We start from the raw sequence: 26,753 nt of genomic DNA, 5'->3' as shown, positions 1-26,753 counted from the left end.
ACTTGGGGGCTCCAGATTTGAAAAAAAATATACCCAATAAAAGATTTTATTAAAACCGATATATCTAAACCATTTTTAAAGGTAGATTCATCCCGTTTTTTGCAATGTACTTGCAAAAGCATGCTCTACAAACTGTCTGTAACAGAATTTTTATATTTGTCCCTACGTTTGTAAAATAAACAATTAAAATTTAATAACACTTTTCTGATATCCTTTCTTGCAAACAAACGGACGTAGTTTTAAAATGAAATCAATTAGCAAAATTCTGTTAGAGAGAAAAGTTTCCTAATAGTCTAAAGAATGTGTGTTCTAAATTTTATGCATGTATCTGTAATAGTTCAGAAGTTGAATCCATTTTTGTCTGGCTATGTAACAAAAAAATGAAGTTACAGTAAACCGATAAAAGGGGGCGAGTGATTTAAAAATCCATAGCGCAGGAAGTTTAAAAATGGCGTCTCAACATCCGATAAGGGCACAAATACACACGAAATGTTATGCAATGCATTCCACACGTATCAAAGTGTATTTTAAAGAAAAACAATTTTTTTTAAATTCAATTTACCAGAAACAATAATAAAAGGGGGCGAGTGATTTAAAAATCCATAACGCAGGATGTTTAAAAATGGCGTCTCAACATCTGATAAGGGCACAAATACCCACAAAATATTATGCTATGCATTCCACACATACCACAGAGTATTTTAAAGATTTTTTTTTTAATTTACTCATTTTTCACCAAAAAATACCATCCTCTCCCCTTAAGGTGGTGATGATGATGATGATGATGATGATGATAATAATGATAATAATAATAATAATAATAATAATAATAATACAAAAAATGTTAAATACTGATAATGTAATTTTATTAATGGCCCTCCCTTGACAAAATTCCGCGTATGCCACTGCAACCCATTATAATCTGTATTATATATTACATACGAATTGACATAATCGCCATTAGCGAATCCCTGTCTCAGGGTATGATAATCGACCCCACCATCAGGTTTGAAACATATAAAGGACAGCCTAAAGACGTACATGAGGAGAGACGAGCAATCTACGTTCCAACCATCCCATAGTATAAAGATAAATACCAACTTCACGATATCAATGTTACGGGATTGATGTGTTTGGAGCAAGAGGAACGATACCTAACTTCTCTTCTCAATTCTGTAAGACTCTAGGACTGCACAAATCTGGCCCTCATAATTAAAGAGTCAGTCAAACTTTTACGAAACCACCTATATGGACTATAATTCAGTGAACTGAAAAAACTAACGCAACATTATCTTTTTTTCTTTCTCTTATTAGCTTTCATTGCTTCTTTACTTGTAACTTTTTTTATTCTGTAAATTGCCATTGTTTGTTTGTTTGTGTACTTGTTTACTTTTTTCTTATTCTGTTAACTTTCATTATTTATATTGTTTTGTATGCTTTGTCTAATTTGAGGAAGCACAATAAATAATAAATAAAATATATATTTTTTTTTACACGTAAAGTCTATACTCAACCTACATTAATAGAAAAAAATGAAAGAATTTGATATTACGAAAATTAAAGCTCGGTTGCCATGGAGATGCTTATGTAACATCCAACTAACTCAACAATGTGAACAAATCCATTTATATACACAAAGGAAGTCAATTTATATACATATATAGGCTACTTGGAAAAGTTTATTATAATCCATTTGTCAGGAGGGGAGAGGTTGCAATAAATTAAAAAAAAAAAATATTGTTCAGTTGTACTCTCACATGGACACGAAAGAGATGTGTGCACAACACATGCGTAGCTATAGAAAGTTAATACGAGCTTAGATTTACTCACATACAGTAACGTGCAAATTAATCCGAACACGACATATTTTTACATTTTCTGTCATTGTTGGCCTCACAGCTACTCATACCGCTTTAATTGACATCTGTAGTACGTGTAATTCCATTGTTGAAGGTCTGTCATTATTATTTTTTTTTATAATATGTGACATTTTGCCTGTTGTTTTGTACTTATAAGCATTTCAGTTGTGTTGAAGACTTAATACTGCAATCCTGTGTACATTCTGTCGTCTTCACAAATGGATACAACTCCACGAAAACTGTCTAAAATTATAACATTAGCAGAACATTCTTCTATGACACAGAGGCAAATTGCTGCAGAATGTCACATCGGTTTGGCTACTGTTAATTCGATCATAAAACGATACAGGGAGACTGGATCCATCACACCCCAGAAAAAAGGAAACTGTGGCCGGAAAAGGAAGACTTCACCTGCAGATGATCGTTTAATTGTCAGGAAAAGTAAATTAAATCCTAGACTAACTGCTGTTGACTTAACCCGCGAGTTAATGGCTACCACTGGGGAGAATATTCACGTCACAAAAGTGCGGCGTAGGCTTTTGAAAGCTGAACAATGGGCTCGTAAGTCTATTAAGAAGCAACTGCTAACCCCTGTTATGTGCAAAAAACGCTTAATAGTGGCAAAATTACATCAACACTGGACAGTGAATGACTGGAAGAATGTACCTTTTTCCAATGAGTCTCATTTCGAGGTCCACGGCCACCGTGTTTCTTACGTACGGAAAGGATCCGAAAAAGTAACAGCAGCTCATCTCCAACAAGCACCCAAATACCCCCCTAAAGTAATGTTTTGGGGTTGTTTTACACAAGAAGGGCCTGGAGCATTAATACCTATCAAGGGAATGATGAATTCTGACAAATATATTCACTTATTGCAAACCAGAATCGTACCCCAGCTGCAAAAATCATTTCCGGATGGCAGAGGTGTGTTCCAACAAGACCTGGCACCATGCCATACGTCTCGAAAAACTACAGAATTCTTCAAGAAGAAGAATATTCAGGTACTCCCCTGGCCAGGCAACTCACCCGACATCAACCCCATTGAGAACTTGTGGTCAATTTGCAAAAGAAGAATGCAAAAAATGGATTGTTCTACAAAGGAGAAGATGATTTCTGCCCTCATTGGTGTATGGTTTCGCGATGAAGAAATGAATATTTGTGGGAAATTAGTGGAATCCATGCCAAATCGTCTCAGAGCTGTTATTAGGAACAAGGGAGGCCACATAGATTACTGAGGTATGTCTTAGATCCTTTTTTTATCCCGTTTGAGTGTTTTTGCTTAAGTAATTACGTTGTTCGGATTAATTTGCACGCTACTGTACAGATGAACAAAGAATAATAACCATATTTACGAGGTACTCTCATTTGCTTATATACAGCATACCAGTTAATTTTTAATTGTCTGCAACTCAAAAACAGTTCTTTACTTGTCCTCATAATAGTACATTCTGTTTTAATGTATTATTATTATCATATTATCATTATAGCCCGGATTTCCATGCACTATCAAATCTTAAAACATGCTAGCATTCATGCACTATCGTATGACAAAACATGCATAATGAAGCAAGAGAACAGTAAAAATATGCAGTATCAAAACTGAGTTCTACATTATGTTACATTTTTATTTTCTTTTGAAACACTGTACTACAATCAATTTCTCAAAATTGTCTTCACTTAATCTTATGTGTTTATCTGAAGCACGTTCTTTAACACAGAAAATTATCTTTCTATGCCACAAGAAGTGACAGGTATATACTTAAGTGAAGAAATTTCGAAAAAAAAAAAAGTGAGATCGAAATGTTATGCCAACCACGATGCTATTGTGCACACCAAAATACACAAGTACTTACGTCTTTATTACAAGAATCACAATAAACCACATTTCTTTCCTTAATACATTTTGACACAAGATCTCTTCTTGCAGTTCTAACAGGAGTTACAGCAACATTCCATAATTCGACACAAAAATATACTAAATTGCAGTTTGTAAGCTGCTTCTGCCTTCCTTTCTTTCAATATTTTGACTTCCAGCTTCTATTGGTAACTTACTTTTATTTTTACTTTCTCCCCTTAATAGACAAATAACATGGAAATACCAGATTCAACGAAGCAACATTCATAAAAGACACTATTAGGCAAGTTAACATAATATACGCACTTACTTACTGGCTTTTAAGGAATCTGGAGGTTCATTGCCGCCCTCACATAAGCCCGCCATCAGTCCCTATCCTGTGCAAGATTAATCCAGTCTCTATCATCATATCCCCCCTCCCTCAAATCCATTTTAATATTATCTTCCCATCTACGTCTCGGCCTCCCCAAAGGTCTTTTTCCCTCCGGCCTCCCAACTAACACTCTATATGCATTTCTGGATTCACTCATACGTGCTACATGCCCTGCCCATCTCAAACGTCTGGATTTAATGTTCGTAATTATGTCAGGTGAAGAATACAATGCGTGCAGTTCTGCGTTGTGTAACTTTCTCCATTCTCCTGTAACTTCATCGCTCTTAGCCCCAAATATTTTCCCAAGATAAATATATCACACATAAAAAAAACTAAAAAATATTTACATCACACATAAAAAAAACTAAAAAATATTTACAGACGACTCAAAGAATATATTCCGTATACTAGCACATGGAGGAAACTCCAGTATTGGAAATTTTAACTACTACTGCGTAGTATCGCTTCCTCAAGGATTCCTATGTGAAATGCAACTTACAGAAAGTAGTACCAGTAAATAACTTGTGTCCACCGCTGTGAAGTAAAAGCACGTTTAACCATGAAATGAGCAGGCCCGAGTTCAAATCTCGGTTGGGATAAATTATCTGGTTGAGGTTTTTTCCGGTGTTTTCCCTCAACCCATTAAGAGCAAATGCTGGGTAACTTTCGGCGTTGGACCCTGGACTCATTTCGCTGGTAATACCACCTTCATCTCATTTGGATACTAGATAAATTAGCAGTTGATAAAGTGTCGTAAAGTAAACATAAAAAAAAATTAAAAACAACTAGTACTGTCCATCTGAGTGGTTCTGTCGCATCCCGGTTTCTCCGTTTTTGCTGGCCTCTCTGTAAAGGCTAGTAGCTTTCCTTTTAGGTTCTTTCCTGAAAATACTTGCTGTATGGAATTGGAAGTGCACGTAATATTATAGAACTGTTTAAAATAATTCAAAGAAAAGGCTTCTGTCAAGTGATTCCCCCATTTCGACGACCCTATGACATTTCCACTCAGACGGACAGTAGTTACAGTTCAAGTAGCTAAGGTTAGAAACTTGAATTTGGCGCCTTTCTATGCAAGGATATTCAAGCAAGGGGATAAAGAGGAGTGACTTACTCGTACAACATACAGTTACAAGTTCTTTCTTGTCAATAATTTTCGTTGGATTTTTCAACTCTTTTATTTCTCTCAGCATACCATTTGCTATCTCTTAAAGGAAACTTAGGCCATGCAACAAAATATTCCAGTAAAACCTGATTTATATCTTATCCGAACAATGATAAAGTGGTTATATGCTTGCCATTAGATATAACTTGTGGGTTTAAATCTGAATGAAGTAACAGATTTTAAATTTGAAGAAACCCTTAAAATGTTTTCTGATTTTGAATTTAAAGAAATCCTCAACTCTTTTCTGATTTTAAATTTGAAGAAATCATTAAATTCTTTTTTCCTATTTTGAATATGAAGAAATCCTTATATTTTGTTCTGATTTTTAATTTGAAGAAATCTTTAATTTGTTTTCTGATTTTGAATTTAAGAAATCCTCAATTGTTTTCTGATTTTAAATTTAAAGAAATCATTAAATTCTTTTTTCCTATTTTAAATTTGAAGAAATCCTTAAAATTTTTTCTGATGTTGAATTTGAAGAAATCCTCAATTTGTTTTCTGATTTTGAATTTGAAGAAATCCTCAACTGTTTTCTGATTTTAAATTTGAAGAAATCATTAAATTCTTTTTTCCTATTTTGAATTTGAAGGAATCCTTAGAATGTTTTCTTCCAAAAGTAGCAAAAAACATGTCCCTGAACAGGAAAGCTCTTACTAGCTCAAGGAAGGATTCAACTCTACAGGGCTAGCGGATTCCAAAAAAAGTATTTAGTGACTACATCTTGACCCTTTTAATGCCACAAGGCCAATCTATCAGCCCGCTGATAATGTGTACATAATTTTACGTGTTAGTAATTCCTGTTTCAATCATGTGATACCAGAATTGTCATACCAAATTCGAAGCGAAATCTCTTCTTCTGACAGAGTCGATATTTAGTGCTAACAATCTATCGATCAAGCATAGATTTTATATGAATTTTTCCAGTGTGTTTATTATATAATAAGTGCAAAGGGAAAGTGTAAAAAAGAAAAATAAGTGAAAAATAAAGAATAGAAGAAAATGATAAAGAACAGAAAGAAAATACATACAGTAGAGCATTGATTATCCGAATATCGATCAACCAAAACATTGGTTAACTGAATGTGTTCCAGCAGCAAATTCAAATTTGCGAACATGCCATGTAGAAGTTTTGATTTTGGACTTCTTTTCCTAAACTGTAGGCCTACTTTAATGACCATTTTGAACTTGTCAAACTAGGCTAGTCAGTTTTGTGTGTTATTTGTAAGACATGTGACACAAAATATATACTGTATATACAGTTTTGTGTTTAATATCAGTGTTTCTTTGTTTCATACTGCTCCTATGACACCGGTACAATTTGTTTTTCTAAATGATCGGTTATCCAAAAAATCAGTTATCCGAACACCCCTGTCCCCAATTGTTTCGGATAATAATTGATGCTCTACTGTACGTAAGATACACAGAAAATAAAAGCAGAACGAAATATAAAAAGAATGTAAGAAATAGAAAACAACGGAAAGAATGGGAAAAGAAAGAGTAAAAAGAAAGAAGGAAAGGAAGAGGTGGTGGATAAAATTCACAACTTCAGAAACATAATATTGTAAAATCTCTCGTATCCGGCACCCAAATAACCAGCAATACCAAAACAAAGGCACTTTTGGCTAGGCGAAAAAAAATAAATAAATAAATAAAAATAAAAACAAATATAGTCATTCATACGAAAGAGAAGAGTCTGGTGTAGATGTGAGTGGTTTTTGTAGATCGCACATGCCGCATATTGTGTTTACTCTTTACACTATTGACCTATGAAAACCCGTTATGTCCCTGGAGTAGAGGGTAGCATCGGTAATCTGTCACTTGGACCTTGCAAACAGTGCACAGAGACAGTATCTTTAAATTTAACACTTGAACTCGCCCGTTTCAAAAGGGTGTTGGATGAGTATAAATACGAAAGTCTGAAATTCTCTGTTCCTACAGCGCGTAAATATTTCATTCGAGTGAGGGATAGTATCATGGCTATTACCGCTAAGCGCTGCTGTTGCACAATGGATTCCGCAAAAAGCAAGCAAAATGTTCTTATGCTCAAATCATCAAGCACTGCTTCATCTTCATACTTGCGACATTGGCTACCCTGCTCTTCACGTCACATGACTGCCATTTAAAATTGTCATAAGGTTATGAAAACTTTGAGTATTTTTTTACACTATTATGTATTACTTTATTACAATAATTATGAACTGATGAATGTACATTACCATATTCAGTACTAAAAATAAACATTATGCGTATTTCAAAACTTTATTTTTAATTATCTACATGAAAATTACTAAATTTCAAAATGGAAAAAAAAAATGCTTGTGAAGTACAGTGTCTCTTTACATAACCTATAAACGTATTTTCCAATTATCCGGCAAAATCAGTTATCCGGCACTGGCTTTGTCCCACAGTTGCCGGATATGAGGAATTCTACTGTAGTAGAAATTCCTACAACTGCTTTAAATCGGATAAGAACTATTGTTAGCAATGTAAAGGCAAGACAAATGCAAGGCTAGAAAAAGTAGGCCAATAATTCAGGTTTCACTGTCCTAAGAGGTTATCCATGCACTGGTACTCACTTTGGCTGCAACGATGCTGAGTCCCATCCCATTGTTGGATTTGTTGAGTTTGATGACTTGGATCTCAGGCTCTTGCTGCGGGGGTGGGTAGCCGCCCGACCTGTTGCTGAGAGCACTTGGACTTCGAGCCTGCAACCAACCAACAGTAAGTCACTATTAATTTCAACATAAAACTCTAAAACAGTTGAAAAATTTCGTATCAATAACTCTAAGCTAAGAGTATTTTCGTTTTAACATGTCTTCTCTGAACAGAATCAGCAGCTCAAAAGGGAAGCTAAAATACAAAACTGCCAACTGCAATATAATCTAAGCCCTCCTCTGACAGTATCTGGCTAGGCCTGAAAACTATAAAAAAATGTTCAACGAAAAGTGAAAACGCTTCTGCATGCAACATCATAATTAGAGCTAAGATTTCTATGTACTAAAAGTTAATATTTTTACTCGGTATAATTTATAAGCATACAAGCCATGCTCACCCTCTCATTTCTTTAAGATGTAATTCTTATCATTCATTATTCCTCTTTGGTACCATTACCAGTCTTTAATCCTCCTAAACTCCATTTACAAATCAACATGCGATTTACAAGATGCAATGTCTAGTCTATGTAATTAGGTTCTCTATTACATTGGTATGCATTTTAAGGGGAGGGGACGGTATTTTTTCGTGAAAAAATAGTAAATTTTCAAAAAATATTTTTTTTTTCTTCAAAATACTCTGTGATATGTGTGGAATACATTGTATAACATTTTGTGGGTATTTGTGCCCTTATCGGATGTTGAGAGCCATTTTTAAACTTCCTGCACTCTGGATTTTTAAATCACACCACCCTTTGATTGTTGTTTCCGGAACTTTTTTTTTTCTAAAAAAAATCTTTAAAATACTTTGTGATATGTGTGTGGAATACATTGTATAACATTTTGTGGGTATATGTGCCCTTATTGAATGTTGAGATGCCATTTTTAAAGTTCCTGCGATCTGGATTTTTAAATCACACTGCCCTTTGATTGCTATTTCTGGAACTTCATTTTTTTGCTAAATTGCCAGACAAAAATGTATATAATTTCTGAACTATTAAAGATACATGCATGAAATTTAGAACACATCCTCTAGACTATTAGGAAACTTTTCTCTGTAACAGAATTTTCCTAATTCATTTAATTTTAAAAATAAGTCTGTCTGTTTGCAAGGAAGAAAATAAATATATATATATATATATATATATATTAAATTTTAATTGTTTATTTTACAAATGTAGGGAATAATATCAATATTCTGTTACAGACAGTTTGTAGAGCATGCTTTTAGAAGTAAATTGTAACAAACTGTTTGAATTTATCTTTAAATATACGAGGGGGATCCAGGAAATAACGACCGTTCACGCATACCCCCACGCAGCTGACTCCCCTTCCTTGTTTGAAGGTCAACTGGCTTCCTTAACATGTGTTCTCATAATGTTGTGAGTACTGGTTGCAACAAGTCGCCATTGTGCATTTTGTGTTACTTCAAAATGATCGACGTGATTGATAATCCCGCCAACTGAGGTGAGGAGTGTGATTCGATTTTTGAATGCCCGACATTTGAAACCTGCAGAAATTTACCGGCAATTGAAAGAAGTGTATGGTGATACTGTAATGAATGAAAGAAATGTGAGAAAATGGTGCGAAATGTTCAACAATGGGCGAACAAATGTCCACGATGAAACTCGACCCGGACGCCCATCACTCATCACAGAAGACCTGAAGACTAAAGTGAAGGACAGAATCTTGCAAGACAGGAGCACATCACTCGACGAATTGCATATTGTCTTTCCTGACATTTCTCGTTCTTTGCTTGGTGAAATTGTGTCGCAACATCTTGGCTACCACAAAATCTGTGCCCGCCCACACACTGCTGCTTCAACTCGAGAATTGCTGGATCAATTCGGTTGGGAAATCTTTGATCATCCGCCCTATAGTCCAGACCTTGCTCCTAGCGATTTTCACCTTTTCACTAAGCTGAAAGACTTTCTGGGTGGTACGCGTTTTGGAAGTGATGAAGAGTTGAAGAAGACAGTGAACACCTGGCTTAATGAACTGGCGGCAGAGGAGTATAACACGGGAATTCTAAAGCTAGTGAACAGATACGACAAATGTTTAAATGTAGGTGGTGATTATGTAGAGAAGTAAAGGAGGCTTCAGTTATGTAACAGACTTTGTTTTTTCAAATAAATATATATATTTTTTTAAATTATTACAACAAAACGGTCGTTATTTCCTGGATCCCCCTCGTAGCTTAGATATATCGGTTTCAGTAAAATCCTGCATTGGATACATTTTTTTAAATCTGGCCCCCAAATAATATATATATTTTTTTCATAATATTTATATTTGATTGAGTTGCTATAGCCATGAGTTCTCTACATACAAAAAATTAATATTTTACATCAAATAAGAAAAAAGTTTTAAAAAATATCATCCTCTTCCCTTAAAACTTTTGTTCTGCTACAGAGGCAAAAATGACTATTTTTAATTAATTGAAGTGCCCTGAGTTCGAATGTGTATTCATATTTTCTGTAACATGTCAGATTTTCCTGTCTTTTTTAAATAAAAAACTAAAAACGGCCAAATTTAAACGAAAATTTAAAAAAAAAAAAAAAAAAACATCAAATGAAGTTCACAATTAAAAAAAAAATATTTCAAACGATAATCTAATTGATATATCATACAAAATAAATTACTTGTAACTACTGAGACAACAGAAAGACATAACCATAAATGTATTATACAGAGTTCGCCAAAGAAATGTAAACATTCTTTAAGGAACGAAAACTATTTATTACGTGTTTGTTTTACATTTAAATACTGATCACACATGTAGTACTGTCTTCAATTAAGCACATGGTTACTTTAGATGTTCAAAATGGTCGCCGTTGGCCGGCCAGACACATAACACAACAACGAGCGGTCGCTGCAGCTACGTCGCTCAATGTTTCAATGGGGATCGCTGCACATGCTGCTGTAATCTCCTGGCGAAGGTCCTCCAGCATACGTGGCTTACAACGATAAGACAGGCAGTATTGATGTTGAAAACGTATTTCTAAAAAAATCTCTACATAAATTCTTTTGCAGCATCATCATACTTTTTTTTCCACCCTGTATACTGAGAAAGTAACAATCAGCACTGCTCTAGACTCGTCTTCCTAATGTTATGCACAATAACACAATAAACTGACCCCTGGATTTTGTTCGTGCGTCATGTAGATGGTCCAGAGTCCACTGGATGTGGGCTGGGTGCTCATCCTGCATAGGCCGGCATGCTGCAAGGGAGCCAGGAACTCAGCCAGGCCCTGTGGCACTCCCCGCACCACATCGCAGCTGTACCCGTCCTCTGGCAGCAGGAATGGCAGCTGCAACTCCCGCTCTTCTTCTAGCCTCACTTCACGGCCGTCAGCCCGGGCCAGCTCGTCTGCCACATTCTCCGCCACCTGCAATGCGTTATAAGTTAAGGCGAGATTAGGCTACCGTCAAAATGAGCTCATATCGGACATTAGTGACTTTTTGAGTTTCAATGTACCAGCCTTCTGCCAGTTGTAAATTTACTGCGCTTTTGCAGGGTAATTATTGAATTTCTTTGATGAGAACATTTTTTTTTGTTCTTTCGTGCCACAGAATATCTATTGTTGAGCAGCAAAACAAAATCATAAAAACCAATTATTTTTATTCTAAGAATACTTTCAAATGTGCACTCACTCACAACCATTGTTGATTAAGATTCAGTTAATTTAACATCAGTTTCTGCTATTTCTTTGCAAAAGTCACCATTCTTGTTTGTGTGAAGTGAAGTAATTTTATTGTACTTCGAGTCAGTTATTTAAAAAAAAAACAGCATACTAAGCGATGCTATCAGATGAAGTGCATAATGCCACGTAGGTACAAAACTAAGCTAAGTGTTAAGAGCAGGTGCAATCATGATCCTGGAAATATTAAAAAGGCTATTGTTGCTGTAAAAACAGGCAAACTGTCTCATCAAAAGAATTCGTAAAGTTTGTAATAGACATATTGAGTACATATTTGTGTCAGGGTGGTTATTTAATTTATTTTACAACATTTAATATAATTGTATATTACATAATTAAGGCTGTATTTGTTATAATAGTTTAAAATAAAGCAGCAATAATTCCTGTATTTTTTAAAACATGAAAATGTGTCCGAAATAACCCCATAGAGCAGTATTATCAGAGTTGTAAGCTCCAATACCGGTTGTGGAGCTAGATCGGAGCTTGAACTTGCTTATGTCTGTGGAAACACCAGAGCACGCAACTAGTCTAGTGGAGCGCTCCACTCTATTTAGTCCCTGTCTGACATTGCTGCCATAGAGGCAAGAACATCAGACAGTTATTTATAAACAACAGTGTCCGAAATCACCCTGACTGTGAGGTGACACCGGACAGTTTTTAAATTATTGTATTATGCTCATTTCTGAATGCCAGCTCATCATTTGTAGAGTGTCACATTCTAGAGATACATAATAATGTATAAACACAAAAAAAGGCAAATTATCCATCATTACACAAGTGGTATTTTAAAAAAATATATAAAAATTGCCCAATTACACCCCATTTGATGGTCCATTAAATTCTAGAGATACATAATAATGTATAATCACAAAAAAATGCAAATTACCAATCATTACACACGTGGTATCTTATAAAAATATAAAAAACTGCCCAATAACACACTATTTGATGGTACATCAAAAAGATGGTGGCTGATCGTGGACAAAAATTCGTAACTTCTTGTATCACAATTGCCGGACTTCAATTTTTTAGACAAGGAGAAAAAAAAAAGCATAGAGTTGCATTCCAATTTTCAACAGAGAGTGCATATTATGTGAATTGTACACACATCTACTATACAGAACCAAAACGTACCCTCACCACGTTCTCTATCAGCTCATGAGGTATACGCGGCTCATCGGGCGCTGGCTGGTACTTGGACAACAGAGCTCGCAGCTGCAAGGAGTTGAGCTTGAAACACGTCGTGCCCAGCGTCCTCAGGTCGTCTGCGTTGTATTTCGGGGCCTGTCAGGGTGAAAGAAAGAGGTAACAGTAACTTCATAACGAAAATAATGCAAATGCACACTCTCACTTGCACATTATATGTCTCTCGTGCATATAATTCCACATTCTCCCCTACACTCCCTCTATCTCCCTCACAGCTTCTCTCATTCTTCCTCTCACACACACTATCTATATGAGTACACCCCTCACACAGTCATACACAATCTCTCACCTGTCACTTTTATACACAGCCATTATTATTAATGGTCCCAGAAAACAGCAATCAGCTGGCAGCTCACTGCGCAGTTTCCAGCACACACATAACTGTTTCTCCCACGCAATCGACCTCCAGTAGCCATGTGGCATTCAGTGCGCTTAGAAGTCGTGTAATAAAACTTTCAATTCTTCAAGTGTACAACGTTAGTGCATAAAGTGTAGTGATTATTGTATATTTAGGTTAATGCCTAGCAACAAATTCTCACTGTGTGAACGTGTGTAAATGTACAGTAGTGGCAAAAAAACCGGACCGACCCTTGTAGCTGATTTCAGAGCCTTGTTCACAGTGACAGCACGATAGACTGGTAACAAAGACTTTCGTGGTTCGAATCCTGCCTGGGAAGGAAACTTTTTTTTTTGTTCTTTATTCAAATTTATTCCCAATACTTCTCGATTGCAGCAATATTTTACTACTTAATTAACTTATTATTCCCAGAACATGAATTTTACTAGCTTATTTTCTAATGGCTTTCGAAATGGACTACGTCAGCAGTCGAAACTACAACAATTTCAATAGATTACTCGCTATCTTGTGAATGCGGACATGGCATGCACAGTGGCTCATTTCGGGGACTTTGATTATTCTGTCGGTCCGGTTTTCTTTGCCACTACTGTACAATACGTGCATAAAAGGCAGAAGGTAGTGTGTGAAAACAAGACGAAAATTTCAAATAAAGTTTCCAAACAGACCTGTGCCTTCTGCCGAAACAATTAGACGACTCACTAAAAGATTTAAAGAAATAGGCTCTGTGAACAATTGAAAATCAAACAGAAAATAGTGTTCTTAGAGAAGAAAAATTAGACGAGATTGGTGAAATATTAGTTCTTCTTCTTCTTCTTCTTCTTCTTCTTCTTCTTCTTCTTCTTCTAGTATTAGGCCAAATGGCCTGTTACGATGTCACAGTTGAATTTTCAATCCAGCACTTCTTTGGACGACCGAGAGATCTCTTCCCGTTAGTGGAGCATGACGATAGTGGAGCATGACTTTTGGGATTCTATCTCTATGCATGCAATGCAGATGATTTATCCAGTTGTTCCGATAATGTTTTACGTCATTAATTACAGGTTCTAGTTGTAATTCTTCCATTACATCTTCATAGCATTTGTGATCCCATTTCGTATATCCTGCTGTAATATCTCATAAATTTCATTTCATTAGCAGTTGATTCATATATATAATAAATAGCAATGGTGAAAGGCTGCAGCATTGTCTTACTGCTGTATGAATTTCTGTCCAATGCGATAATTTATTGTCACATCTTATTCCAATTACATTTGTTTTATAGATATTGTATATGTTTGCTATAAGTTGTTGTGGAACATGGTCTGCGGCTAATACATTTAATAATTTATTTCTGTTCACCCTATCAAATGCTTTTTCCAAATCAATGAAAGCAATATGTGTTTCAAGTTGAATTCTCGGTGTTTTTCCATCAATAATTTTAATGTAAAATATCCATTGCAACATGATCTTCCCTTTCGGAAGCCATTATAATATTCCATTATATATTCCCATTCGGAAGCCAATATTAGAACATATCCCTCAAAAATCTCAGTCCTCTCCAAGAAATGCAACAAAACTATTGAAACTGGGAGCCATTTTCAGCAACGACTGTGAGCATGGGAAGTCCACTTTCCAAATTAATGAAAAAAGCGCGCACGCACGCACACAAACCCCCCCCCCCCCGCGCACGTGATTTTCAAATTCCAGAGACTTCAAGTTTCTTTCTGCGACCCTGTTAATATTAGTATGTACATACCTGCAAGACATGGGCTGCCTGGATGATCCTGGCCAAGTGGCAGTCCGCGGCCAGCTCCAGGCCCTGCCTCTCTGCCCACGCCTCCAGCTGCGCCATCTTCGACTTGAGCCTCAGCCCCCACGCCCTGGTGCAGTAGCAGATGCTGTGGGGCTGCTGTGGGTGTGGACTGGTCGGCGACGTCACCACCTTGTTGAATGCCCACATGTTCATGAAGTGGAACAGCTGGGAGAACAGCTGGATGGTCAGGGCGGCATTCACGCGGCAGCGCCTCAGCAATGCCATGGCTGACGTCAGCACCTGGAGAACCTGCTCATCCAAACAACACATACATTGCAACGTGATACAGTCTACAACATTGCTAATAAGGCTGACATTTTTAATATACAGGGTGTTTCCGAGGTGGTGTTACAAACTTTCAGGGATGATGGCGAAGGGCACATGTATCAATTTTAGATAAGGAAAACTGGTCCGGAAATGATTGAGTCGAAAGTTACAAGCAAAAATAGTTCTGTGGAAATGAAATAATTTTATTCCTCTGTACACCTTATTTATGTGTATTTATCTATACATCATACACATACTGTATTCATCTGACGTTGTTTATATTGTCTACTTACAGTATTCCATTCAGTGCGCTGTCTGAGTGATGTGGGACAGGAAACTACACTAAAGCAATGCAGATAGCGTAATGTGTAATGGACATGGTCGGTCCTGATTAGGTTAGTAGTGGGTTATTTTACGTCGCTTTATCAACATCTAAGGTTATTTAGCGTCTGAATGAGATGAAGGTGATAATGCCGGTGAAATGAGTCCGGGGTCCAACACCGAAAGTTACCCAGCATTTGCTCATATTGGGTTGAGGGAAAACCCAGGAAAAAACCTCAACCAGGTAACTTGCCCCGACCGGGAATCGAACCCGGGTGGTCGGTCCTGATATGCACATCTGTAGACAGCAGCGCATGTATACAAGTTGCAGTGTCCAGTCGATCAGTCCTAGTGAAATGGAGGAGTACACGAGAGCAGAATAAGCAGACCTGACTTTCGAATACGGATGAGCCAATGGGAACAGTAGACAAGCTCACAGATTGTATCAGGCCAAGTACCCACGTAGGAGACATCCAGCCCATACCATTTTTCCATGACTGTTCCAAAAGTTAAGGGAAGGAGGGCACGTGGTGCCAAATTACAATTCCATTTCCCCACAACTATTTTTGCTTATAATTTTCGACTCGGTCATTTCCAGACCAGGGTTCCTTATCTCAAATTGATACATGTGCCCTTCGCCATCATCCCTGAAAGTTTGTAACACCACTTCGGAAACACCCTGTATGTATGTAAATATAAATATATATATATATATATATATATATATATATATATATATATAAAATGCAATTTTAATCATTATTTTTCCTTAATTTCTTTATTGAATACATACCATATCTGTATACAGTAAGTATTTACAATAGAATAATTGAATGCCCAATAAGAGAATAAGGATATATAGTACATTGCTTCCCTATGTACTTATACCCTTATTCCGGGAGGGGGGGAGGAATTCAATTATTGTACTATTGAATGATCCATTGCCATTGCTAAGTAACAGATGTTACAATAGTATTGTAGCTTTATACAAAACAATAATGTAATTTTATTCTCACAACAATAATCACTTTCTAAAATTTAATTTAAACACTCCCGTCAACAATGGGATTTGCACTCCACACAGCAACACAGTATTCGTTATTGCACTCCACAGACGACAATGACAATTCACTTGGATTATTGCGAACAACAATGTACTCCTAATCTCAACTGATGTTCACAAAGCACTATTTACAACACAAAACTGTCAGTTCACAGTTCGTTTGCCTTGGCTAGTTCTTCTAGCTCAGTCACTCAAGTTCACAGAAAATCGAACCCAGGATTTGTAGAGTCAGTCCACTGAACTTCGAACTCAGGTCCCCCAACTGCGGTCCACTGCACTCGAACTCAGGACTTCCGGCGACAGTCCACTGGCCAGGATGCTCCCAACAGTAGCGGACACACTCAAGTCGAACTCCAGTCTCGAAGCTGGCTTCACTGCTACACAAGACTGACTGGCTTGCTGTCCAAAAACTAGCAACGACTACAGCTCACTCTCTTCGAAGGCTGCTCGCTTTTTATAAGTTAAGCCATACTTTCCAGAAACTACGACTTCAAGATCATTCTCGTTACAACAATCAGTTCGCCTGGCTTCCAACTTCCCCCCCCCCTTTTTCTCGCACCACACAGCACATGCCCTAGGAAGTAGATGCGTGCGCAACTTCATTTGCCGGGCCCAGCCACCACCGACCTCGCCCTCCTTCTGCCGGTCGCGAGATCGAATCCTGGCTGTCACAGTATGATATAATTCACTGCCATTACTAAGCAACTGTCGTCAGAATAATGTGACGTAACTCATAGCAGTTGCTAAGCAACTGACTTCAGATGATGTTTTCGAAACATTGTAATCCTTTCGAGTATAAAAGTTTCACGTTAAAAAAAAATTAATGGATGGGTAAAACAAGTTTCCAATTTTTCACCAGTATTATTCAATATGTATATAAATAAATATAATTCCTGAAGAATGCTCAATTTACTTCAATGTGGTGATTATATTATGTCTTAAATTAGGCATTTGTCTTGCATGCATTTTCATTACTTTAGGTTAGATTACATTAGACCTTCCACCAATTTAATAAACCAAAGTTCTATAAAAATTCTGCTCGATCTAGAAAAAAAAATAGTCCCTCAACGACGGAGGAACACTACACAGACGTATGTTTTCCATTTCCTTTGTGTATCTTAAGTACCGAAATGAACTCATGTAATCTAACAACCTAACAATAAAACAAAGTTCAGTATCAAATGCATACCGTTGCTGTGTTCTCGTCTTCAGGGTTGTCGTCTCTTTCCGACATGAAGTGGGGCATTGCGGCAGCCAGATCACCTTGCAGACATGACACTAAATTCCTATAAAAATAGTTCCATTAGTAAAGAACACTGATATACCCTTTACAGTTACTATGATACATAACAAAGTCTGTTAAGCAAGATACATTACTTTAATTTTTATATCTGATTTCTATGAAATGAATTTTGTATTTATTGGGACCATGTCCATTTATTTTGTTGTACTTACTTAAAAGCTATTTGTACACAGTCTGCCAATATATCTTGAGCATCCAAGGAAAATGCAGAGATATGGCGGTCTGACTTTAAGAAGTGAAGGAGCTCTGAAGAATTCGCCATCCAAAATGCAAGCGATTTCGCATCAGCATACTTCTCCTGCAACAGTAAGTTACAAATACATGGATCATAAGCGTTTTCTGTGGAGTGTGGCATTATATGGGGCATAAAACATGAATATTATGACGAAGTGAGGAGAGGTGACTAGAAGCATTTGAAATGTGGATATGGAGAAGGATGGAGCGTGTGACATGGACATACAGAATAAGAAATGAAGGTGTGCTGGAAAAAGTGGATGACGGAAGAATGATGTTGAAACTGATCAGGAAGAGGAAAAGGAATTGGCTGGGTCACTGGCTGGAAATAAACTGCCTACTGAAGGATGAACTGGAAAGATTGGTGAATGGAAGAAGAGTTCGGGGTAGAAGAAGATATCAGATGATAGACAACATTAAGATCTATGGATCATATGCGGAGACAAAGAAGAAGGAGAATGCTGGATTTGCAGTGAATGACCTGCTCTTGGGCAGAAAACTACGAATGAATGGTGTTTTAATTTCTACTCTCAGCCATTCCTTGCTTACAGTAAGTAAAAATCCTCTTTTAAGAAAAATCAGAATGTAAGAACAGTGTATTATGAAACAAGTACATAATGTTATACGATATGGCAAGAGTTTATTTTTAGGGCACAAGTAAAGCGAGTTTACTCATTTTGACGAATACAATAACTGCATAAAATTATAAACGTGTTTCATACATTATTTTTTTGTACAACACCACATTATAAAACAATTAATAAAGAAATAACACCAGATTTATAATGATGGGTAGATTGATATCATAGTCTATGAAGAAAGAGGTTGCTATGACAACAATGATGTATTAAATATTATAGCATGGCAAATCGTTTCATAATATAAACTTTATAGTACAAGTTATGCCTTCATAATAGAAGTCATGACGTTTTAGGACTGCCTCCGTGGTCTGTTGGTCAGCATGCTGGCTTCCAGATCTAGAGGTCCCAGGTTCGGCTCTTGGTGAATTTTTCTTGAGGAAGAATAATTCCCTGGGTGTCTAGAGTCTGGAAATTTGTATGAATGTGAGTGTGATTGTGAGTGTGCCGGTTAATATTAATTAGCCAATTATCAAAAACATAAAATATATCAGGACTGTCGCTGGGCAGTAGCCTGAACACACATTTCAGCGTCACATTGTTGACAAGTAACTCCATCTGCCAACACAACCATGAAGCATTAATAGATGCTATAGAGTTACCAACAAAGAGAAAAAAAATGACGTTTTAGTTGTCATGGCAATATTTTACGGCTCTGATACAATAATGTGGCATATTATGCAGGATTTTCACTAATGATAAGGACTGTTTATAAGGCTGGAGTACAAAAAAAAATAGTCTTCCATAGATTCTTTAACAGGGGTTTTACTGCACGTAAATATTTCTTTATCTACCTTCTTTTATTTTTATTTATTTCTCTCTCTCTCCTCTATCCTCTCACAATACTTGCCTCACATCTCTCTCTTTTCGTTCCTTTTCATCTTTCTCCTTTTTCTCCGCCTCTCTCCTTCATTCCTTCATCTGAACTGCTCCTTTTCGATTTTTCCTTTTCTTCTGTCCCATCCTACATTCTCACTCTTCTCCCACTCTCTTCTCCTTTTCTTTCTCCCCTTTTTTTCTACTTCTACTTCCTTCCCTCTCTCCTCTTTATCCGCCCTTTTGCTTGCTCCTTCCTTTTTCCTCTTCTTATCTCTCACTTCATCCTTCCATCTCTTCCCCTTCTTCTCCATTTCCCTCTCTCTTCTTTCTCTTTCCCTACATCTCTCTTCAATCCTATTTTGCTTCGTCTCCCCCTTTTCTATTTTTCATTTTTTCTTACTTTTTCCCTCATGATAAGTTTAAAAAGTTCAAACAGCATAAAATGCTCATTTCCTCTAACCCAGCGTTTCTCAAACTTTTTTGAAGTGGGGACCACTGTTTTAAGTCAGAACAGTTCCGCGGACCACCTACTCTTGTTACCTTTGAAAGCAAATTTATAATTTTTGTAGCATATTTTAACACCAGTAGATTATACTTATATTTTAAAATAGAATGAATTAATTAATTAATATTAATGTAATTCAATTAATTTTATATTAGTATTAACTAATTAAGTTAATGTTAATAGAAGAAAATTCATTTTCGTTTTTTAATAATTCGAAATATTAGAGTTTGGATAATCTTTAACTAATTAACTGAAAAAAAAAAAAATGTTGGTACTCACATTAATGAGATGGAGGAGCCTGCCGATTCTTGCACAGTTGTTCTATACTTGGATGTAGCCTATGCTGGTAAGCTTAAGTTGGAGATCGTCACATACATCAACTCGATTTCGGTAGCCTACTTTGTTTTTATTAGAGTTACTGATGAAAACCCTTTCTCACACAGATACGTAGAAGCAAACTGAATTATAATCTCTAAAGCACCATTGTGCAGTTCATATATTCTCTTTTCACTTGTGATGAGGTCCAGAAATTAACCATACCTTCCGCTTCGAATTTAATTTAAATTCGGTGTAATTCGAGAATTCAATTAACTGTTCTCTTTCACTCAATGAAAGTTTGTTAGTTTCAATGTCGCAATGAAATGGATCATGAACCCATGAAAATTGGTCATGTTTACTTGGAAAATAAGTTTCAAATTGTGTCCTCAGAGTTGTATTATTGGTGTACGACGTACTGTATGTGACCATTTCAATGTGCAGGCTGGGTGTCGGCAAAACTATTAAGAAAGTCATAAATACATGAAAAGGTTCGGTCCTCCGTTATGAATTCTGGTGGTCCCTGATTGGATTACAGGCGCCAGGGAAAATATAGCGAGAAACACCACGTTCATAGTGTTTTAAATCCCTCTTTTGTTGTAGAAAGTAGAGTGGGAAGTCAGTAGACAGGATAATAAATTTCATTAAATGTCAGTACTGGGAGAAAAAGTGAAAGGCGACTGCCATGTGTCATTTCGAAACTCTGAGATTTTCAGCTATACTGTGATACGCAATTCGTTTAAAATTTATTTTTTCTTTCTTTTTTGAAGTACCACAAGGGGCGGCCGGGTAGCTCAGTTGGTAGAGCAGCTGGCTACGGACTGGAAAGTCCGGGGTTCGATCCCAGGTGGTGACAGGATTTTTCTCGTTGCTAAACTTTCAGGACGGCCCCGAGGTTCACTCAGCCTCCTATAAAATTGAGTACCGGGTCTTTCCCGGGGGTAAAAGGCAGTCAGAGCGTGGTGCCGACCACACCACCTCATTCTAGTGCCGAGGTCATGGAAAGCATGGGGCTCTTCCTCCATGCCCCCCAAGTGCCTTCATGGCATGTGACGGGGATACCTTTACCTTTACCTTTTTACCACAAGGGCAGATCTCGAGGACCACAGGTGGTCCGCAGACCATAGTTTGAGAAACGCTGCTCTAACCTATTAATGTCAGGTCCTTGTGTACCTGTATGACGTTGTGGATGATGGTCGCAACCCTGGCCAGCAGCACGGTGAGCCTGTGAGCACGCTCCGTGGGGGTGAGCTCAGGTCTGTAGTGGGTGGAGGCCCGGTACCGCGCCACCAGGTACAGTGTGTAAGTGGGGGCCAGCTTGAAGTGGGGCGTGGCAGGGTCCAGGTCTGTAATGACCGCATGCAGGAACGCTTCCTCTGTCTCCTCACGGAACTCCAGCACTGCTGGCAGGATGGGGTCTGTGCCTCGGGGGTATCGTTCGTAATTCGACAATCTGGAACAACAACATGGAATTCCTGCTTATACACACACATGAATTCAACAGCAAAATATTACACACTTTACTGTGAAGAAACGGAAAGGCAGGTTGCTATGGAAATGAATGACAAACTACAGAGGCACAAATGTTACAGTCGAAAAAGTAAAGCAGGGAAAAGATGAAGAGATTAGAAGAAAACTAGGAGACAAACAAAATATGGACAACAAGAAAAGAAAGAGGGATAAAAGGGGGAAAAGGGAAAAAGAAGAATAGAAAAATGAGGACGAAAAGTAATATCTCTGACAAAATGTTATATACGAGGGGGATCCAGGAAATAATGACCATTTTGTTGTAATAATTAAAGAAAAAAAATATTTATTTGAAAAAACAAAGTCTGTTACATAACTGAAGTTTCCTTTACTTCTCTACATAATCACCACCTACATTTAAACATTTGTCGTATCTGTTCACTAGCTTTAGAATTCCCGTATTATACTCCTCTGCCGCCAGTTCATTAAGCCAGGTGTTCACTGTCTTCTTCAACTCTTCATCACTTCCAAAACGCGTACCACCCAGAAAGTCTTTCAGCTTAGAGAAAAGGTGAAAATCACTAGGAGCAAGGTCTGGACTATAGGGCGGATGATCAAAGATTTCCCAACCGAATTGATCCAGCAATTCTCGAGTTGAAGCAGCAGTGTGCGGGCGGGCGTTGTCTTGAAGAAGCACAACTCCTCTCGAAAGCATTCCTCGCCTCTTGTTTTGGATGGCTCGCCGTAGTTTTCATGAAGTCTCACAATAACGATTTGCATTGATCGTAGTGCCTTTTGGTATGAAATCCAGCAAAAGAACACATTTGCAAAAGACAGTAGCCATGACTTTTTGTGTTGAGAGAGTCTGTTTGAATTTTCTCGGTATCTTGGGTGATGAGGGATGATGCCACTGACGTGATTGGCGCTTGGTCTCTGGGGTGTTGTGAGACACCCAGGTCTCATCACCAGTCACAATTTGATCAAGAAAGGCGTCTCCATCTGTGTGATATCGCATCAAGAATGTCAATGCTGAGGCCATTCTCTGAGTTTTGAGTTGGTCACTCAGTTGCCGTGGAACCCATCGTGCACAGATTTTGTGGTAGCCAAGATGTTGCGACACAATTTCACCAAGCAAAGAACGAGAAATGTCAGGAAAGGCAATATGCAATTCGTCGAGTGATGTGCGCCTGTCTTGCAAGATTCTGTCGTTCGCTTTAGTCTTCAGGTCTTCTGTGATGAGTGATGGGCGTCTGGGTCAAGTTTCATCGTGGACATTTGTTCGCCCATTGTTGAACATTTCGCACCATTTTCTCACATTTCTTTCATTCATTACAATTTCACCATACACTTCTTTCAATTGCCGGTAAATTTCTGCAGGTTTCAAATGTCGGGCATTCAAAAATCGAATCACACTCCTCACCTCACAGTCGGCGGGATTATCAATCACGTCGTTCATTTTGAAGTAACACAAAATGCACAATGGCGACTTGTTGCAACCAGTAATCACAACATTATGAGAACACATGTTAAGGAAGCCAGTTGACCTTCAAACAAGGAAGGGGAGTCAGCTCCGTGGCGGGTATGCACGAACGGTCGTTATTTCCTGGATCCCCCTCGTACTTATGAAGTATAACGAGGTTGTTTCAAAAATAAAATTTGCTTGTTAAAATTAAGAACTAGAAAATTGGTAGTAACCACAAGAACAAAGGACACATTTCTAAGGGCACGAAAATATTTCTTACAAAATGTCTGCACACTTTATGAATTTACAATTCGTTCAATTGAAAATGACATGTTCTGTGAATTAAGGACAGAAAAAAAAAACAATTTCCAGAATGGAAAAATATTATAGAAAATAGTGAAAAAAATAAGACGCTTTTAAAGAGAAAAATGTAATGGATGAAGAAGAATATTCAACAAATGTTTATATATACTCACATTATAAGAGATTAATTAGATAAGTTTTACTGAATTGAAGGGTTAGTTAATATATAGGCCTAAACAAAAAAAAACTACTGAAAAATCACAAACACTTACGAAGATGATTATTGCTCCTTAAAAATGTTTATACATTTCCTCTACGAAATATGACAAATTCCTACGTGAATTACAGAGGCAAAACTGAGACACAACATCCCTGAAGAATAAAATGTTACAAAAAAAGTAATAGGAGATTCACAGAATCTGGTAATTGCGTGAATATATCATTGTTTTATTGTTGTATTTTATTGCTTTTTATCATTAGGAATATTTTTTTATTGTTTTAATACTTGTTACTGGATTTCATATTTAAAGATAGGATTGAGGTTTTCTTTTGTAAATAGCATGTAAGTAATAAGCTCCCAGTTATATGCGGACAACGACAGTTCATTAGATAATGTTCACGACTCATTAACTTGCAAGTAGTTTATGCAAAACTAACAGATGGCTTTAGTATGTACAGAATCTAGCAGAGACTTCTTTAACTCTGTGTTGTGCTAGAAATATCACATTATTTTCTCAGCATTGTACTTCGAATAAAGATGTATTCAAATTTAAAAAAAAAATACACATTTCTAAAGGAAAAAATGTAATATAAAAAGAAACAAATCAAATCATATTTCTTACAAAATGTTGCATTTATGAATTGTAACAACAAAATTAAACATAAAATATGTTATGCAAATAATGAAAAAACTATATATATCTGAAACCTAAAAGCTAAAGAATATTCCTTGTAAAATTCTCATAATTTTACAGTTATTTATAACAAATTCAATAACAGAAATTTGTTCAGAGAAGAAAATTTTTGAAAATACCCCTCATAAAATATTTAATTACATTTAAGAATTATAGTCCATTCAACAATAAAATATACTAAAAAAACTGTAATAACAGTGTATTCCAATTTCCATCTAAAACATAAGATTTCATAGCTACTTTGTCATCTTGATTTTTCTGATTTGCATTGTAACTATCATTGGATATTGTCAATAATAAAGCATTTATCTAATGCAATTATGTTTTGTAAGTCACTCACACATCATCATGCAAACAATAAGTGCTGTCCTGTGATATTCATTCACACCTTTACAAACAGTTAAGCTCTTCATGCAAACTAAAAAAATGTAACTGTACAAAAAAAAAATAAACCAAACGAAAAGCATCTGCAATACATTCCAACATGTGTAAGTTACTTAACTATAGTACCGGTACTCCAACAACACAGAACATGAGACAAAAATAATTCGTATAATTGACAAGACCAGAAAGTACAGTTCCAGATTACAGTACATCTTGCTTCACAGTTGTTATAAGTGAGTGTGTAAAAGAAATTTGTTTTCACTCACCAAATGAGCAGTTGCAGTATCAAGAGGTACTGCGATTTTAAATCCAGTTACTTGTCTCAACTCAAATTTACATAAAGTCATGCTAAGTAATGAAAACTGTTTAATAATAATTAATATACGTTTCATTTTCACTTCATTTAATGTATTTCGTTGATCTTATATTAGCATTGAAGCTTTAAGATGTGGAACAAGTCAAGATTTTACAAGATACAATTTTTTGGTGAGATGAAGTAGAGTTCGTAAAATTTTTATATTATAAAATCATGGCATTGTTTACAAACAAACATTCTCATGGGGACAGATATAAGAAGATTTTTTTTTTCTTTCACCATGTTAATAATGACAAAACAAGTTCTTATACAAATTTTGGCCACTCGAGCGCAATTACGAGGGCTGTCCAAAAAGTAAGATTTCTGAGACCGTTTACAGAAATAAAACAACTTCATGGAAAGATGCATTGGAACAGATACAGCAATTGTTGAGCTATTTTTCAACATATTCCCCGCCATAATTGAGAAATTTGTCATACATGTGTGGGATAGTGTATAATAAATCATAATTACGAAGGTTAAACTATGTATTTGGATGTAATATAAATGATGGAACAAGTTTTCAAAAGAGTCAATATATGGCAGAGGTATTTAGCTGTGCGAAAAGTGTACTGGCTTTGGCTGGCAGACGACGACTAAGCTAGTGATGTCACCCTGTAGTCTAGTGATTTTGCTGGTTGACGAGAAAACTTTAGTGGGGTTTTAAGTGTTATGTTATGCTTGAATTTAAAAAGGCCCATATTTACCAATAATTCTATTACTGTCTTTATATTAGTGCTGTGTATCCAGAAAATGTGACATGACAGAAAGAAACTGATTTCTCCACTGAATTCCGCATCCCAAAATTAGGTACATCCACCCATTTACACATCAGATACACGAAAAAAGTTCCAATTTGTCGACTAATGAAATTAATCAAATTCTAACATGTGTGTGGGACTTTCCAAAGAACCTTAAAAAATAAAACAAGAAAGGATATGATGATGAAATTTTATAAAGTCAGAATATGTATTATAAGACTTTCATGTGTTAAATTCTATCGTACCTGGTTTACATGTTTCGACCTATTATGGGTCATCTTCAGAACTGGTCTTCAGCATTGGTCTTGGCACCTCTTGTTTTGTTTCCTGTGAGGGTGTGTTCATGTGGTGTAATGTAGAGTCAAAGAGTGTGTGTGTTCTGAAATTGAGTTGTGTGTTAAGAATTTCATTGGAGTGTGTTTATGTGTGTCTGTATATTTCATATTGTTCTAGTATGTTTAGTTTCTGGCTTTTTGATTGGATGTGTAGTATTTTCATGTCTGTGTTGATGTCTCTGTAGATGTGGTTAGCATTTGTGATGTGTTCTGCATATGTGGAGGTGTTTTATAATTTTGTTATGGCTGTGATGTGTTCTTTGTAACGTGTTTGATATGATCTGCATGTCTGTCCTATGTAGAAGTTGTTGTATACGCCTGTGTGGTTGTATTTGTTTGTTTGCGTTGTT

General features: G+C 36.6%; 1 protein-coding gene across 7 annotated transcripts in view; it reads right to left on the bottom strand.

The window, feature by feature from the left end:
* cno (adherens junction formation factor afadin) overlaps positions 1–26,753 on the bottom strand; it is a 552,013-nt gene that overhangs the window by 88,517 nt on the left and 436,743 nt on the right. For 6 of the 7 annotated variants that reach the window (XR_011333387.1, XM_069832773.1, XM_069832778.1 and 3 more), the window contains 7 exons: positions 21,596–21,875; positions 18,064–18,209; positions 17,798–17,894; positions 14,901–15,206; positions 12,736–12,885; positions 11,038–11,289; positions 7,826–7,954 (listed from right to left, as the gene is read on the bottom strand). Coding sequence is in view for 6 of the 7 variants with exons in the window: in XM_069832773.1 (XP_069688874.1) it covers positions 7,826–7,954; positions 11,038–11,289; positions 12,736–12,885; positions 14,901–15,206; positions 17,798–17,894; positions 18,064–18,209; positions 21,596–21,875 (1,360 nt within the window). In the remaining variant the exon portion in view is untranslated. The remainder of the gene's footprint in view (positions 1–7,825; positions 7,955–11,037; positions 11,290–12,735; positions 12,886–14,900; positions 15,207–17,797; positions 17,895–18,063; positions 18,210–21,595; positions 21,876–26,753) is intronic. The other variant, XM_069832774.1, reaches the window with a different exon arrangement.

Source organism: Periplaneta americana, chromosome 8, assembly GCF_040183065.1.
Source record: "Periplaneta americana isolate PAMFEO1 chromosome 8, P.americana_PAMFEO1_priV1, whole genome shotgun sequence".
Classification (NCBI taxonomy): Eukaryota; Metazoa; Arthropoda; class Insecta; order Blattodea; family Blattidae; genus Periplaneta; species Periplaneta americana.
The sequence above is the reverse complement of the archived record's forward strand: the minus strand, read 5'-3'. Positions and strand labels throughout refer to the sequence as shown.